Source organism: Furipterus horrens, unplaced genomic scaffold (assembly GCF_987537825.1).
Source record: "Furipterus horrens unplaced genomic scaffold, mFurHor1.1.pri manual_scaffold_1, whole genome shotgun sequence".
Lineage (NCBI taxonomy): Eukaryota > Metazoa > Chordata > Mammalia > Chiroptera > Furipteridae > Furipterus > Furipterus horrens.
Window position 1 is genome coordinate 212,655,464 of NW_028327171.1, and position 16,929 is coordinate 212,672,392.

The 16,929-nt window shown below is 46.8% G+C and overlaps 1 protein-coding gene across 3 annotated transcripts; it reads right to left on the minus strand.

Moving 5' to 3' along the window:
- Positions 1–213: 213 nt before the first annotated feature.
- Positions 214–11,146, minus strand: LOC150022764 (nuclear autoantigen Sp-100-like). Of its 3 annotated transcripts, none has more exons than XM_090284922.1 (8): positions 11,035–11,146; positions 8,814–8,973; positions 7,804–7,972; positions 7,081–7,164; positions 5,699–5,782; positions 1,605–1,754; positions 952–1,084; positions 214–464 (listed from the first exon to the last, which is right to left on the minus strand). In XM_090284922.1, exons 1-7 carry the CDS (start codon positions 11,094–11,096, stop codon positions 957–959), a joined length of 837 nt encoding a protein of 278 aa, XP_090141048.1. In that variant the 5' UTR covers positions 11,097–11,146; the 3' UTR covers positions 214–464; positions 952–956. The 3 variants fall into 3 exon arrangements, with proteins under 3 accessions (XP_090141048.1, XP_090141047.1, XP_090141045.1); XM_090284921.1 differs by having other exon boundaries at positions 214–476; XM_090284919.1 differs by lacking the exon at positions 214–464 and having other exon boundaries at positions 934–1,084.
- Positions 11,147–16,929: the final 5,783 nt, after the last annotated feature.

Genomic DNA, 16,929 nt, shown 5'->3' on the forward strand with positions numbered 1-16,929 from the left:
TGGACACCCTCACTCTGTAACAGGTTCCCAGGGTTACAGGGTCCCTTGGCTGAGGCCATGCTCAAAGTAAAATACACCGAGAAACAGAAGCCCTAAGTCCATGTTACCGCTGAGTTTGGGTTCTTGTCTTCTGGTATAGAAGAATTTAGACCAGGGACACTGATAAAAGCAAGGGGCAGATTTATCGAGGCTCCACAGAGGGCAAGAACGCTGTGATGGGGCCTTAGGCTCTGTGCCCCAAATGTGGGGCTTAGGGAGTTTTTATTGCTTGGGAACACAGAATTCTCTGGGGCTCACCAGTCAGGGTGCAGTTTAACAGGCTTTTTCCTGTTTTGCAACACTGATGTCCAGGTATACGTCAGTGAAGAGAAGGGTTCTGGGATTGGGCAAGACTTATCATGGGATGCTGGAAGGGACTTTCCCAGCCAGGTATTGAGTTTATCTCTGTGATTTGTGGCTTGGATCTGAAAAACAAACTTAAAAAATGTCAAGGTAGTTCCTGGACCATTGTTTTACGGCTGCCATAGTTCTGGTAGGGTTTGACTCGATGGAGCAAGTTTGGGGAACTGACCCGTCCCGCAGGTCGAGCAACGAGGACCCTAGAGGGGGAGTGAGGATGAGAAAGGGGCAAGAGGCACAAAGAAAGGAGACAAGACAGTGCTCTGATCAAGTCTCGTTTATTCTTCGTCACAACAGCATTTTTGTAGCTCAGGAGAAGAGGAAGTTTTCATTAGGGAGGAGCGCAGCCGCAGCTGGGGCGTTATCTAACGGATAAGAGTTAAGATGAAGGACAGCAACTCCCAAGAAGAGAAAGAGGGAAGTTGCCCTTAATTAGGAGCAGACAACTATTATGGGATAATGAGGCCACGCCAAGCAGAACTTTAGGATGCCGGTCAGCAAGACTTTAGCCGAGGAACTTTTTAGTTCCCCACAGGGAACATTTTATTCTACCTGTTTCATTCAAACATCTGATGGTCCGCAGCCCCAGGCTGGCGATCCTCACCCTCCTCACCCTGCCTACATCTGGGTGCTGAGCTCTGGACTTCCTGAGGTGTTTCCTCCACACTGGATTCACTGCTGGTCCCTGCACAACAGAACAAAACCCAAGAGCTGGCAGGAAAGCTCCTGCTCCAGATGTATGTCCCAGTCCCCCCGGGGGATTCCCATGGCCTGCAGTCACGCCCCGGATGCTGTGGTAAGGACAGGTGACCACAGGGGCCAGCTCTGCTTCTTTCGCTCTCCATTTCCCCACTGCTCACGTTCTTGTCCCCCTTCCAGCTGTCTCTCCCCATTTCTCGGCCTCTGCTTCTCTTCCCTGTGGCGCCTGCCTCTCTGTTCTCCTGATTTCTGCCTTTCTTCCCTCCAGCACTTCAGGATGTGTCTTTTGTCTCCCTGTCCCCTGTTGCTATGGGCTCCCCTTAAAGTATTTCTCCCCTCCCAGGTCCCACAGTATGTGTCCATTTCCCCTCCACTTTCCCTGTGAGCTGGAAGCTCCCTGCAGCCAGCACCAGCATCTCCCTCTCCTGCACCCACACTGTGCTCCCTGGGCCACCTCCAGTCACCTCTGCTGTGACACACTAAGTGTCATCGCATGACAACCTTACCAATTATTTCAGGTGCTTGGTCAGGTGCTGGTCTTGCTTGCTGGCCTTCCTCGTTCATTCTGGGGTGACAAGATGAAATTGTCTTCTGCATCTCCCCCAGATTCACAGGATGAGGTTGTACTTGATCTTCATACGTGGAGAGCTCTGCCCCTGGAATAAATAATGAGTCGTGAAGAATCTTCATCTGTCCCCCTCAAAGAGCCTCATGGCACCCTTTCCCCCTTCTCTCCCCATGTCACTTGCGAGGCTCACTCTTGTGCTGAATCTCTGTATCTGTGTCTTCTTGTCTTAATTTCTCAACTGCTTTTCTTTTTATCTTGAATTCTACCTTTTGGTTTTTCTCTTTTCCCTTTACTGGCTATTCTCACTAACTGCTAATAAGCTTGGCTGCATTCTGTGTTTATTCCTAACCTATGTTCTTTTCCACAAAAGGAGCTTATTACATGTATAGTTAAGTGTAATTTTTTAGAACTATTTTGTAAAACTTACCAAATAAATACACCAGTGATGTAATCTTTGCCAAAACATGAGTTCAGCCTTTAGAGCACAAAAATATGAGCCCTTTCATTTCCTGACAAATATTTTTTCAAGATTTTATTTATTTATTTTTAGAGAGAGGAGAAGGAAAGGAGAAAGAGAGGGAGAGGAGCATCTATTGGTTGCCTCTCGTATGCACCCCAACCAGGGACCAAACCTGCAACCCAGGCATGTGCTCTGACCCAGAACTGATCTGGCGACCTTTCCCTTTGTGAGGCAACTCCCAGGCCACTGAGCCACACCGGTCAGGGCATTTCTTGGCGAATGTTAATTGAGCTCTTGTTGTTGGCTAGGCATCATGCTTAAGTCGAAAGTCACAGCAAAAACAGGACAGATGTGGTCCCTGCCTCACAATCACAGTCCACCTGGGACAGCACAAATGAACCACATTATCACGATGAAGTGTGAATGCTGTCCCCTAGCCACCCCAACGTGCGCCTCGGGGGACATACAGACAGAGGAACCAGTCCCATCCAAGAAACAGAAAGTGGCTTTCTGGAGGGGGTGTCATGTCACCAGGAGGGGGCGAGGAGAAGGAAAATAGACCCAAATAGAGGTCAGAGCATGGGCAAAGGCAGTCCAAGTAAGTAGAAGCCGTTGGCATGACTGGGACTTGGCACGAGAGAACAGAGGCTAGGGAGATAGGACCTGGGAGCTGCAGGAAAAGGGGTGGCTGAATCCCAAGGGCTGTGAAACGTCCCTGGGGTTAAGATGGACAGCAGCGTGAACACACCCACACTTCCGGAACCTCCATCGGCTCAAGTTCAAGGGAAAGTTGTCAGAACTGATTAGCATCACGGCATTTGCAGTAAGAAATGGCCAGGCTGAAAATACTACCAAGGTCAAGTCGCGGGACTGAGTGATGGACGGTGTATGAAGGGGTATGGGGGAGAGGGGGACTCGGGAGGAGTCCTCCCTGAGTTTCCTGTTTGAGCAAACTGGACAGTGATGACATCGTTGCTGAAGAGGGAAGCTGGCAAAGAAGGCAAATGAGGATCTGGAAGATGATGAGATCAGTTTGGGAAGCACTAAATCTGCAATTCCTAAAAGACAGCCCACTGAGGTGTCCTCTGGCTCTTAGATGCATGAGCTGCGAAGACCAATCCGGTCTGGCCGTGAGTATTTGGGGTCAGTTGGCTACAATGCTGACAGAAGCCGTGGATGGGTGAGAGCTGATTTAATCCAAACAGGTTACAAATGTCACTTTGAAAAATGGGGACACTTTACCCTGAAAACTAACTGTTAAAGGGGACCACCCCCTGTACCAGAAGCTTCTGTCCAGGGACCGTCCCTCAAATTCTAAATATTTCAGCGTCTCCTCTCTCTGTGTCCCACTGACCTCTGCCACTTTTTCATTCACCTTCACTTAACACTGTCTCCATGGTTCCTTTGTTCCTCTCCCCCACTTCCTCTTTTCTTGGCACTTCCTTTCCCCCAATGTTTCTCTCTGCATATCATTTTTGTCACTGTCTCTTGTTAGAGTGATCCGTTCACCTCCTCTGCTGTCTCTCTCACCTCCTCCCCTCTGTCTCCGCTTCTCTAAGGTTTACCCTGACCCTCTGTCTGTCCCTATTCTTCCAGTCATTGTATTCCCATGTCCTGTCCCTATCCCTCCATCACTGCAAGTCTCTTCTTTTGCTTTTGGCCATAACACCGGAGCCTCTTCCCCCTACCTTCTCCCTCCAAAGGTCTTCCACCATCATCTCTCTTACTTGCCAATGGGATGGTCACACGTATTATTTGCATGTTCCTATGACATCTTCTGATGAGTAGGGTACAAAATTATCTCCCTGCCTAGAAGTTTGGATCTCATGTCACTTTAGGTAACAGTGGACTCACGCTGATTACTCTTGACTCAGTGGCCCCCTCTATCTCTTTTCTACACTTGTCATCACATTTCCTACCCAGAGCACCTTTCTCCACCAAGGAGTTCTGCTTTCTTTTCTCTCTCGCCTCCAGGTCAGGACTAGGGGGAGGCAACAAAGGGACTCAAGTTGCCAAATTTAAGGAGGCTCTTACTCTTAGGTTTGTGCCTCTTTAAATTTTGTACCCTAAGAAGACTGAGTTTCAACATGAAGGCAGAGAAGGACATAAATGGAAACATTGGTTACAAACCCAAGGCTTTGCCTGAAATACCATATTTGGGAATGATGCTCGTTTCATCAGAAATGACCCGATACTTTTAAGGAACTAAGGTTGACTTTCTGGAGCCAATGGGAGAACTGGCCTAGTACATGGCTTACAGCGTTTCCAGTCTAACCGTTTTCTTCAATCTGACTATAATCCTCCAATCTACTGTTTCAAATTTTTCTACCACTCTCCTGACTCAGCATCGCCAGGAACTAAAACTTGACTATGCAGATCCCTATCAGACTCTAGGTTGCTTTGCAGGTGGCCTTGCCCTTAGAATCCAAAGAAGCCCTCTGAGCTGAAGCCCGGTGACTTGGCATTGACCTTGAAGAACCAGCACCGCAGTGGACCAGGCACGGGGTTGGAATTCTCCCTGGAAAAGCTGCTGCTGGACCACTGAGGAAGTCCAACAAGATGGGTCATATGTGCCCTTGGATGAGAGGGAGCCAGGACTATGCACAACATCACCAAGAATGCAGACATCTTAGCCTGGAGGAACTCAACGGGGTTCTGTAAGTATAAATTATACTGAGTTTCAAAGACTTGGTACCACAACAGACAAGCAAACAAACAAACACAAAACAAGAAATTCATGAAGTGGTGCTACACAATTTTCTACTGCTGACGTCTGGTATCCACTGGACTGGTTAATTTCAAGGTTCCACTTCTGGCTCTTCACTTTAATACAACTTTCATACTATTATTTCCCTATTTTAGGCATCCCTCTTTTAGTATGTCTCATCTCCAGGACCCTAAAACAACTAACCTTTGCCACCACCTCTCAGCAGGTGGTTCAATTAGATTTATAGGAACAACACCAGCAAGGATCCTGGAGAGACCATTTGTTGGGCCCTGCTTCATCCTGTTGGGAGTTTTCTGCTTACCTCTGTGTTGTTCAGTGAAAAGAATATTTGTCTTGAACAAAAGGAGACACTGACAAGGTTGAAATTGATTGGAGCCCTGGGCCACCTCAGAGTGATGGATAAGAAGACTCCCCACCATTCTGTGTTTCAGGAATGACAAACCAGCTACCCACAAAGGGCCACACTCTCCTCAGTGTTTCTGCAAGAAGTCTCCTGTCCATCCTTCCTTGTGACCCCCATAAGACTCCAAGATGGCTTCCTTGTTTACCTGCTTCTCTTAAACCCCAGGATCTCCTCCCTTTTTTTGAGATGTTCCTCATTCAAGAATGTTCTCCTTATTGCAGTAGCCTGAATAAAATCATCTCCTTAATTAAAAGAAATATTTGTACCCTAAGCCTCTCGCATGCCTCACCCTGCTCGAATCCTTCACACGTTAGAAAGTAGTCAGACTGGATGTGTGTGTGTGTGTGTGTGTGTGTGTGTGTGTGTGTGTGTGTGTGGCCCCTCCTCCCTTCACATGACCTCACCAGGTAACTGGTTATTTAAAATGTCAATCACGGTTACCTTGCCCATCATTCAGCAGTAGGCTGGACAGCTCTTCTGACTCTTCCTCCTTTTTTATTCCAAGAGTGTTGGGTTTCCTGGGCACTAAAAAGACATCAAAGGAAAGAAGAGACCAGAGCCAGCGGTCAGGAAAAGCCACAAATGTGTGGCCATACTGAGCTCTGAGGATGAAACGAAAGTCAGCTTCTCCTTGTAAAGAGATACTCCTGCTCCAAGAACCCCGTCTCAAATCCAGCCGATCCCTTCTCTGCCTCTTTCCATCTTGTTAGACTGTGTTCTCTTTTCCACCCCTTCTCGATTTTCTACCAGGACCCAATCTCCAGGCATTGCTGCTTCTCATCTTGGGAGGCATTTCTGCATCCAGGGCTCCACTGGCCTCTGTCTCCCTGGCTTCTCCTGTCACATATTTCTGTCTCTCTTCTTTCTAGGACACTCTCTAGCCCAGTCCTTGATCTCTATTTTCCTTCCCATGGCAGTGGGAAGAGGAAAATGGGGAGTGTTGGCTTCAAGGATATGGGGTGTTCTTTGAGGGGCTCCCACTGTTTTGGAACTAGATAGAGGTTATGGTTGCACAATGGGGTACGTGCCTTTTTAAATGGTTAGTTTTATGCCATGTGCGTTTTCCCTCCATTTAAAAAAGAAAAAGGAACACAGGCCCTGGGGTCAGAAGGTCTGGGTTCATCCTTGCTTACTTGACCCCAGGCCAACCACATACATGGTCTCTGTCCATTTCAGTCTTCTTATCCGTTTAACAGGCACCTAAGGGATACTGACCTCTACATGCGGCTGTGAACACTAAGCCCACAACTGCCAGCTGTTCAGTCAAGTGAGCTCTTAGTAAAATTGTTTTTATTGTGCTTCTGACCCCTTTCCACCATCTTTTATTTCCCGTCCTTCCTCTTCTCTCTCTTAAAGCACCACCACGCCCTTCCCCGCACCTCTACCACTTCCTCTCTTTTTTTTCAACATGAACGCCTTTCTTCTTGGACATTTCTGCTCTTGAATAACATACCCCCCATACTTAAGTCAGTCCTTTCTTCCACCATCAACTGTCTCCTCTTAACGCTAACCTTGGGCCTGTAGTTCTTAGCCCTTCACCGCGTCTCACTGACGGCCTCCTATGGAAACTCATAATTTACACTTAGATTCTTATTCCACCCTCCCCCTTCCTGGTTAGAGAGTCTCTCTCTGCCCCCTCTTGCTAATACCCTTGAACTCCACACAGAGTCAGGTCACCTTGGGATCAATTCAAAGCAACGCTCATCTGTCCGCCCCATGGTCCTCTGGTATTCCTTCCCTAGCACCATAGTCTCCTCTTGGTCCCTTTGTCCACTTTTCCTCATAGAAAGCAGAAAACAGAGTTTGTGTCTTGTCATGATTACCTTGTTCACAGCCTGGCTGAGTGCTGAGAGTTTTGTGTGTCTCTTCTCCATCACTATCCCTGGAAAAAGCTTTGTCTTGGGTCACTGAACAGAGGAAAATTTATTAGAAGTTGCAGGTACATGATAAGGGACACCACCTCATAATTAAAAATGTAGGCCACCCATGAATTCATGTCCCTCAGTGGAGGAACTTCTGAGCCTTGGGCCACTGAATCTCAGCGGTTCCTGACAAGGTGTTGCTCTTCCCTTTCCCTTGGACAGTGAAGAGAGAAAACCAAACAAAAACCACTGAAATTCTGCAGGTGATGAGCTCCTGGGGTTTTAAAGATTGTGGAGTAAGGGGGAAAGTTACGAAAGTCATTAATCACCCAACAAGATGATCAGAGGAGTGAAAGCTAGCTCAATATAAATTCTATAAGTGGAATGTGTCTGTGGACTGTCAAACCTGAAGGAAGAATGGAGGAATTGTCTTTGCAAAAGGGCTAGAGAGTCCCAGAAGTAAAAAGGACATAATTAAACACAAATTAGGCCCTAGCACAATTGGCATTTGACAGGTCATTTTAATAATGAAATCAGAGAACATGTCAGTTTTGTTTACACTGCCTAGCACAGGGCTTGGGACATGGTAAACATTTTGTAAATGCTTGGGAAATGGGTGACTGAGTGGATGAATGTATGAAAAGTAGACGTGGACCCCAAAAGGGAGGGGAGACAACTGATTACCATTTTCGAAGCTTCTGTGAACCTGAATTAAATCAGGATACTCCTTTAGATGAGTCCTGCTGAACAGGGCTTGGAGAAGTGACGTATCAAACGTCTCCTCAAGGTGGCAAAGAATACTGTACACCACTCTCCCTACAGGAACCAAGTCTCTACAGGCTTCTTGAGAATCCTTTAAAGAAGTGCAATGGAAAGAAACAGAGAGAGTAATAGTTTTAAAAGCTAACCAGACATCGAGGACATAATTGCATAGAACACTTATTCCACCTTCTCAGTGTAGATTACCATTTCCCATGTGCCATTTTCGGACCTCTAAAATATTTGATCAACTGCTTAAAATCACAGAGGAGTCTTCTGCACGTTGACTTCTGCACGTGCATCCTGCCTCCGCTGTTTCAGGAGCGGATCTCAGAGTAATTCTGTTGGCTGCACGGCCACCCTGGCTGCAAAGAGCACAAAGCTCAGCCACATGCTGACGAGATGGCTTCCTCTTCTGTGTCCCCAGAAGGATCCACTAGTCAACTCTGCCTGAACCCCGAGATTCCAGAACTACCTCATAAAACGTGAACACTTTGGAGGAGACAACCACAAGGCAGAAATACGAGTTCTAATGGCACAAATTCCCTGAGGATTTCATTTGAGATGGGCGGATGTTATAATAGAATACTCTCCTTATTCTTTCAATTACTTTAATCTTATTTAACTTTGTTCTGTTGTGGAAATTGCTGGGCATTGGCCAAGCGTGTCGGTTGCAACCCAGCCATATCGCCATTACCCTCCACCCTACACACACACCCCAGGCTGTCCCCCAGAAAAGAAGGGCTTCACTTAGAGCACAGATGTCTTTACCGATGTCTTCTTGCCCTGTCGCCCTCAGCCTTACAGGATGATCGACTAACTTAAAGGAGGCTCCCCATGAAAAGCATAAAAGGTTCAATTTTGAATCCAGGATGCTACACATACATCAACAGGAGGTTAGGTTACCCAGGGGAGAGAGGGTCCACTTTTCTTACATTATACATTTTTTCGGTGATGAAGGAGCGGTCTCTGAGGCTCTCAAAGAAAGGAAATGGCTTTGTTATTGCATTAGCAATCTCCACCTTATTTTTCCTGAAGTGACTCAAAAGGGTTTCATGGCAAGTTGTCTTCTTATTCTGGGCTATTGAACACATCCTGAGGGGAAAAAATAGAATGAGAAAAGATGAACAGAAGAGAAACAGAGGCATGGAACAGAGTGACAGTTGTGAGAGGGAAGGGGAAGGGCGGCGGGATGAAAGAAGGGGAAGGGATTAGCCAAGAGCACATTGTATGTATAATCTAGGGACACAGACAACCATGTGGTGATGGCCTAGAGGGAAGGGGGCGTGGGGTCTGGGAAGAGAAGGGCAAATGGGGGTGTGGGGGGGGGGATGGGGAACATCCGTAATAGTGTCAACAATAAAAATAAAGAATAAATAAATAAATGGAGAAAAAGATTCAAGATCTAGTGTGGTGATCATTTCATAATGTATACAAACGTCAAATTATTATGTTGTAGTCCTGAAACTAACATAATATTGTATGTCAATTATACTTCTTTTTTTTTTTTAATCCTCAGAATTCAGTGTGTGAAGAAGAGGAGGCTTTAGAAGAAATAGAAAGAGATCAGTGTAGAAACTAGGTTTTGGTCTAGTGGTCAAGATACGAAGAGTGGGAAAGAAAAAAGGTGCTCTGATCCCATCCGATCCGAATCATTGTAGAAGACGAGGGCAGAACTCATCTAAGAAGTCACCTGAACTTGGAAAATCATGCTGGATCAACTTGAAGCAAGTTGAATGGTAAGTGGTGCAGCCACTGTGGAAAACAGCTTGGTAGCACCTCAAAAAATTAAACATAGAACTACCATAGGACCTAGCAATTCCACTTCTAAATACATATCCAAAGGAAAGCAAAGATTCAGGCAGATACATGTACAGGAATATGTACAGTAGCATTATTCACAACAGCCAAAAAGTGGAAACAACCCAGGTGCCCATCAGCAGATGAACTGATAAACAAAATGAGTATGCATACAATGGAACATTATTCACCCATAAAGGGGATAAAATTTAATAGATGCCATTACGTGGATGAACCTTGAAAACATTATGCTAAATGAAACAAGACACAGAGCAAATGTGTGATTCCGCTGACATGAAATATTTAGAATAGGCAAATCCATAGGAACAAAGTGCAATATAGCTTACCAAGGCCTTGCAGGGGGAGGGGGTGGGAGTGAATGGGGAGCTATTCATTTTTTAATGGGTGCAAAGTTTATATTGGGAATGACAAAAAAGGTTTGTTGTTAGTGGTGGTGGTTACACAGCCTCATGAATATATTTAACACCACTGAATTGTCCACTTACAAATGATTAAAATGATAAATACGGCTATATATAGTCTATCACGATTTTTAAAATGATAATGGGAGGGGCTCATTATTTGAATTTGTGGGTTTGTGTTCATGACTCCCAACTAAGCTGTCCCATGATGCTTTCTGGAGAGCTGAGCACAATTGGGAACAGAAAAGTAAGTGGGGGTGGGGGACATTCTCAGCTTAGTGGAGAGAGCTGGTAGATAACCAATGCCAGGACAAAGCTCGGAAACTTTTCAGAGCCACATCTGGGCTCCTTCCTCGGCCAAGCGCCAAGACGCAGTAGCGAAAAGCCCACGCTGTCAGCAGGCTGGGCTTCCCCGCTTCTGCTCCTGCCCCGCCGAGATCCGGCCCCGCCCCGGCGTGAACTAGGTTCAGCTGTGAACTCAATGGTGCAACAGAAAACACAAGTGAAGAGACTGAGAGGGAGACGCCCCGGTCCCCAGCTCCTCGCTGTTGCCCGCAGGAGGGAATCACGACCTGGCCCAGTCCCTTCCCGGGACCGTGGCGGAGCCCCTGAAAGAGCGTGCCCCGCTTGGGTCACCACACAAAGGTCAGGTCCGAGGGGGTTCGACCCAGCAAACGGGGGGGCGGAAACCGGGCGGCCCCTCCTTCTCGCACAAGCGCTCTCCCTAGGAGGCTGCTGCTGGCAGCTGGCCGGGGGCGCAACCGCTTTCCCAGCGCGCCCTCCGCCTTGTGGCCTGGAAGCCAAACGCGGTAGGAAAATATGAACGTGCTTTGGACCCCGTGGGTCAATAGCCGCTGCCCCGAGCCCCTTCCAGGGCCTCCCGCCTCTCCCCCACCCCCCACCCCCCACCCCACAGACCACCCCCATCGGGGACCTGATGGCAGCGCGTCCTTCAGGAACCGGCTCCAACAACCTTGGGGAGGGGTCAGTTCTCATCAGGAGCGCACAGAGCAGAATGAAACGAAAGACTCTACTGCCGGGTGATTTTCATTCTAATTTTAGCAGGCTAAACTTCATTTTTAATTTGCATTTCAACGGTGCCTTCTCTTGGTACCCGCCCCGCTCCGGGCTCTGCGGTGGTCTACACTGCCCTCCGGTGGCAGAATGTTGCTATTGCAGCCTCCTTCCCAAGTACTTTGCGTCTTTTCCCTTCTGAATTCATCGGGCTGTCCGTCTCGGAAAGCAATAGAACTCTCTTCTCAACCCTCTAACCAAATAGTTCCAAATCAAAATGGGAAGTACAATTATTTCCTTTTAAATAAGGGTGAGATAACGTAAACGACTGGTGCCTGAGATGGTTTTCCAGTTTGGCAGTCCGTAGGCCTGTGAATGGAGTTACATGACCCAGACAGAGAAGTTCTAGTTCAAATTGTGAGGGAGGCCCTGTGTCTCGACTCTTTCTGCCCCCTTTCTGAGCTGTCCGTCTTCCTAGGTAAATGAGACCTTCCTTGGGCCTAGGTCCCCCCAGGGACAAGGTGTCCCGCCCTCTGGGTGTCGCTCCCACAGGCCCATGTGCTTTGCCGAGGTGAGGTCCCCTCTGCGGAGGTGAGGTCCCCTCTGCGGACTCACGCAGCGAGGAGTCAGCGGGGGTATCTGAGGTGGCAGAGCAGTGAGGGGGCGCCTGGACGGCCCAGCCTCCCCAGAGCACAGAGCCGCTGCTTCTGCTGGCTTGCCCTCCGGATTCTGCACTCTGGGAGTGCTTCCTGCAAGGTGGCTGGGTCAGAGAAGGCCAAGCTGGGCATTGAGGGGAGTGGGGCCACAGCAGACAGCTGTCTTTTAAGGGGAGACATGAGGTGGGTTGTCCTAAGTGGCCACGGTGTGGGGAGGGCACCCCCCGCCCCCCCGCAGGCTTATTCCCCAGCCTGAGGTGATACACCGTGGCTGACCGTTGCTCTGGAGGACACGTGTGCTGAAGTGCTCCACACCGGAGGGGACAGAAAGAGGGCCCTCCTTACCAGTGGGAGCTCTCTCTGTGAACTGTGCAGGTGGCAGACAGAACCCAAACTTGGTGTGGACGTGAGGGTCCCGAGGTGGCTCTTGTCGGACTGACAGCCAGAACTAAGAGGGCACAATGGCTGTGGCCCCAGGAAATATCAACCTAGAGCGTCCACCAGGGGGCAACCAAGCATGGGGGACAACTGCCACAGTGCTGGTCCCCACCCCACCCCCGCCCACCCCCGCCGCGGCCTTGTGAAGAGAAAGCAGCTCCATAAACTAAAGAACTCCATGTCACAGGTCCTCAAAGGTAAAATCCCAAGGAACTAAGGAATCCTTAATATGTTGCTCCCCTGCACAAGCATTCGGAACCCCTTATAAATCATACATGTTTTCCAAGACAAGCACTGCGACCTCCTGCAAGTGTTTGTTATCAGAGCTCTTTCCATATAGCTTTCTGGAGAGTGTGAACCACAGACCACAATGTCCTACCTCCCCACCCCACGTTAAGAGACGCGAGGTCACATCCTCCGTAATTACCTGTGTGTTATGCGGCTCTTCCTGCCCCATTGACCCCAAAGCAATCCATGGAGGAGTGAATAGGTTGAATTGATGTTATGGTTTCAAAAAAGGAATAAATAGGGGGAAATCCTTTCCAAATGTATGAACAGCAGGTCCTTTGGCACAGCACACTGCAGCAAAACGCTTTTCTTCTCCCTGCCCACGTGGAGCAGCTGCGGGTCCGCACTGAGACATTCCGGCCGTTGAGTGGTGGAGTCCCCAGGAGAAGGAAGCAGCTAGTACGCAGGGCAGGACGCGGCAGGGCAATAACCAGGTAGGACACCCAAACAGAACCGGCTGAACCGAACAGAACCAAAGGGGAATCCAGGTGGGACCGGAGACGCTGCAATTCCCAGAGCCCCTGCACAGAGACGTTTCCGCTCGAGGACAGGAACCGGGAGTTCGTCTTCGGCCTCCTGGTGTCTGTTAATTCTTCTGTTGTCGCTCTGAAATCTTGAGTAGAGAGCGTTCCAGGGAATATCTGAGACAGCCATGTTGACCAAAGACACCTGCAGTCCAAATTGCAGAATCATTTCGATCTGATCCCCAGGGACGGCTTTGCAATGGTCTTTCTCTACCCATGTATACCGTTTTCTCCCTGGGAGAAAAGACTTCTTTACAGTGAAGGAGAAAACTGACGTCACTGAAGTCGTCTTTGCCTTGTAAGACGTGTAAGGTTGTTGGGGAGGAACGAGGAGGTGGGGGCCAGACGAGCAACCCTGCCCACTATAAAAAGAAAACGTTCAGGGTTTCTCCTGGTGCCCTGCCACACTCGAAGGTGCTAGATGCTGAGTAGGGAGGTGTCCTTCGGTGTGAGGGCATATGTTATTGAGCGACGGGCTATGGAAGGTGATCTCTAAGCTTAGCCTGATGGGCCTGGAAAGAGAAGAATTGGAGGAAAGTTTGTTTCTAAAGAAGCAGCTGATGGGGAAGAAGAGGAAGAAGCAAGGCATTAATGCTGCCAGCGGGAGCCCTCCGCAGAGGACGAGCAGGAAGATGCTCCCAGGGTCCGGGCCTGAGCGAACTCCCCTCCGCCGCCTCAGACCCAGTTTTGTTTTCTTTTTTATTAGTTCCGGTGACGTCACCTGATGACCGAGGATGACGGAGTCAGTGACAATCCCCAGAAGTTTGCAGGACTGAGGTTCGTCAAGGCTCCTGTGACTCGCTCCGCGCAGTGGGCGCCCCGATCACTAGGGGCTGTGGAAGGCACACGCCAGGTGGGACACAAGCCTTCCACCGGTTTCTCTGTCACTGTGAGGGCATCCGCCTCGTGGCAGAGGAAGGCTTCCACCCGTCCAGGAGACACACGTGGAACTGCGAGCGGTCCTGACAGGCCTGCTAAGTGGCAGCTGAGTGACGTCTGGCTCAGATGCGCCGTGGCAGAGGAAGGGATGCCAAAAAAAGCAAAAAAAAAGAGGGAGGTGGCCAGGGAACTTGGGAGAAGCAAATGGCCATTTTGGGTCTCCCATTGCTCCAACTAGTCATTCAATTTACACCCATTGTTTACCCACACAGTACAGGGAGGAGCAAAAGTGGGTTTGCAGTTGTGAGTATGTGGAACTCAGCGCTTATTGTGTTATTACTTATTAGTTATTGTAGTATTTTCCACACCAACAACTGGAAGCCTCCTTTTGCCCCACGCTGTGTACCCTAGAGGCTTATCATCACTGGACAGCCCGCAGTGATTTGACAATTATTGGACAATTCTTCCCGTGCAATTTAACACACCTAATAAGCCTATTGAGTTTTCCACTTCTCTTTTGTAAGGAGAGAAAACGAACAGTTGGAGGTGTTTCAGAGTTAGTTTTAGGTCAGGAAAAGAGAGTCTAGTTATAATTTGAATTTGGGGGAAGTTTGTCAAAATATATCAAAAGGTTTGGCCATTTGACTAAATAGAACCATGTCACTATAAAATACTTAATTATCAGTTTTACCAAAGTCCAAAAAAAGATTTCAAAGACAAATATGTAACTGGTAGCAAAACTTAGTTCTTACTGTTCAGGAGATTCCGTTTTCTTAAGGAGTTAAGGATCTGATTAAAACATAAAACACACACCAAAAAAGTATTTGGACAAAATGCAGAATCATTGCTTTCTCAGATAACAAGAAAACAAAATTCTTTTAGCAAATAAAAGAAAATTAAGTTTTAGCTTTACACAAGCATACCATTGATATTAAAGATTAATTTTTAAAGCTTTTATAGTAACAGTTCATTTGTAGTCAGCTTGATCACACAAGGTAAGATGTTCTCTCCCACTTTCTGCATACCCTTAGTTTGCCCTCTGGAACTAGAAGTTCTAGTTTAAACAAAATTACTCTCACTTTCCTTGTCAGAAATGCATCTTCATTCTCTTTAACCTTTTCTCACATCCAACTGTTCTTAGATACAGTTGCCCCTTTTATTATTTCCAGTAGAATGTATTCGAATTTTTAACCTTTAAAAACCTTAAATTCCAGTAAAAACTAGGATGTAAGCAGTTATGAACTTTTACCTTATCAAATTCATAGATGCCACCTACAATTGCTACAAACAAGTGCTTTTTCATAGAAAATGTGTCAGCACAGTATAAAATGTTTGCAAATAGATTGAAATGTACCTTTTTAATTTTTCTGCAATAGGAAAATAATAGTAAATAAATTTACATTTAATAATTAATGTTTCATTTTTTATTATTAGAAAATGATCTATTTGATATTTGATAAATCTCTATCATTTAATTTAACTTAGCAAAATTTTCAGACAGCAAAAGATTTGAGAAACTTTTTTAAAGTATATTTTATTGATTGTTGTTACAGTAGTCCCAATTTATTTTCCCTTTGCTTCCCTCTGCCCAGTACCCCCCTTCCCTCCAGCAATCCCACCCCCCTTAGTTGATGTCTATGGGTCATGCATATAAATTCTTTGGCTTCACCCTTTCCTACATTATTCTTAACTTCCCTGTCTATTTTGTACCAATCAATCATGCTTCTTAATCCCTGCACCATTTCCCCATTTCTCCCCCTTCCCCCTCCCAGCTGATAACCCTCCAAATGATCCCCATACCTATGATTCTGTTCCTATTCTGGTTTCCTTAGTTGGATTTTTTTTTTTTTTTTATTCAGTTTATAGTTGGGAGTTTGTTGTCATTTTAGTGTTCATAGTTTTGATCTTCTTTTTCTTAAACAGGTCCCTTTAACATTTCATATAATAATGGCTTGGTGATGATGAACTCCTTTAGCTTTACTTTGTCTGGGAAGCACTTCATCTGCCCTTCCATTCTAAATGAGAGCTTTGCTGGATAGAGTACTCTTGGTTGTAGGTCCTTGCACTTCATCACCTTGAATACTTCTTGCCAGTCCCTTCTAGCCTGCAAAGTTTCTTTTAAGAAATCATCTGATAGTCTCATAGGCACCCCTTTTTAGGTACCTCTCTGTTTTTTTCTTGGTGCTTTTAAGATTCTCTCTTTATCTTGAACCTTTTGCATTTTATTTATGATGTGTCTTGGTGTGGTCCTCTTTGGGTCCAGCTTGTTTGGGACTCTCTGTGCTTTCTGGATTTGTATGTCTATTTCCTTCACCAAATTTGAGGAGTTTTCCTTCATTATTTTTTCACATAAGCTTTCAATATCTTGCTCTTCCTCTTCTCCGTCTGGCACCCCTATGATTTGGATGTTGGCACATTTAAAGTTGTCCCAGAGGTTCCTAAGTCTCTCCTCATTTTATTCAGTTATTGTTTCCTGGTTGACTGTTTATTTCTTTTTTCTGTTCCAAATCCTTGATTTGAACCCCGGTTTCCTTCCCTTCATCATTGGTTTTGTGTGGATTTTCCTTCATTTCATTTAACATAGCCTTCACTTCTTCCCTTTTGCATTTGCCATACTTAAGCATATCAAGCCTGTGAGCATCTTTATCACCAGTGTTTTGAACTCTTCATCCGTTAGGTTCGCTATCTCCTTGTCTGTTAGGTTGGCTATCTCCTCATTGCTTAGTTCTCCCACTGGAACCTCAATCTGTTCCCTCTTTTGGGCCATACTTCTCTGTCTCCTCTAGGGCATGCAGCGGTCCTATAGGGATTTCCACTGCATCTGGCTCATCCGGAGACATGCATGTAAAGGCTGGTTTCCCTTAGAAGTTTGTTCAGATGCTACAGATCTCAACATTAACATGGAACAGGAAATCGTGCCTCAGGACGACAAGCACCGGGACAGGCAGCCTCCTATTTATACTAAGATGGCTGAGATGAGGATTCCCTGATACTTCTAAATGAATCTTCTGCACACACAATTAGGAAAAA

Excerpts from the sequence above, each read along its gene's own strand:
- LOC150022764 (XM_090284922.1), bottom strand. The coding sequence starts at position 11,096 with ATGAGAACTGACCCCTCCCCAAGGTTGTTGGAGCCGGTTCCTGAAGGA. Across the intron at positions 5,783-7,080 it reads TCAGCCAGGCTGTGAACAAG|TGCCCAGGAAACCCAACACT; the intron begins GTAATCATGACA and ends ATGTCTTTTTAG. Across the intron at positions 1,085-1,604 it reads CCAAGCACCTGAAATAATTG|GGACCAGCAGTGAATCCAGT; the intron begins GTAAGGTTGTCA and ends TCTGTTGTGCAG.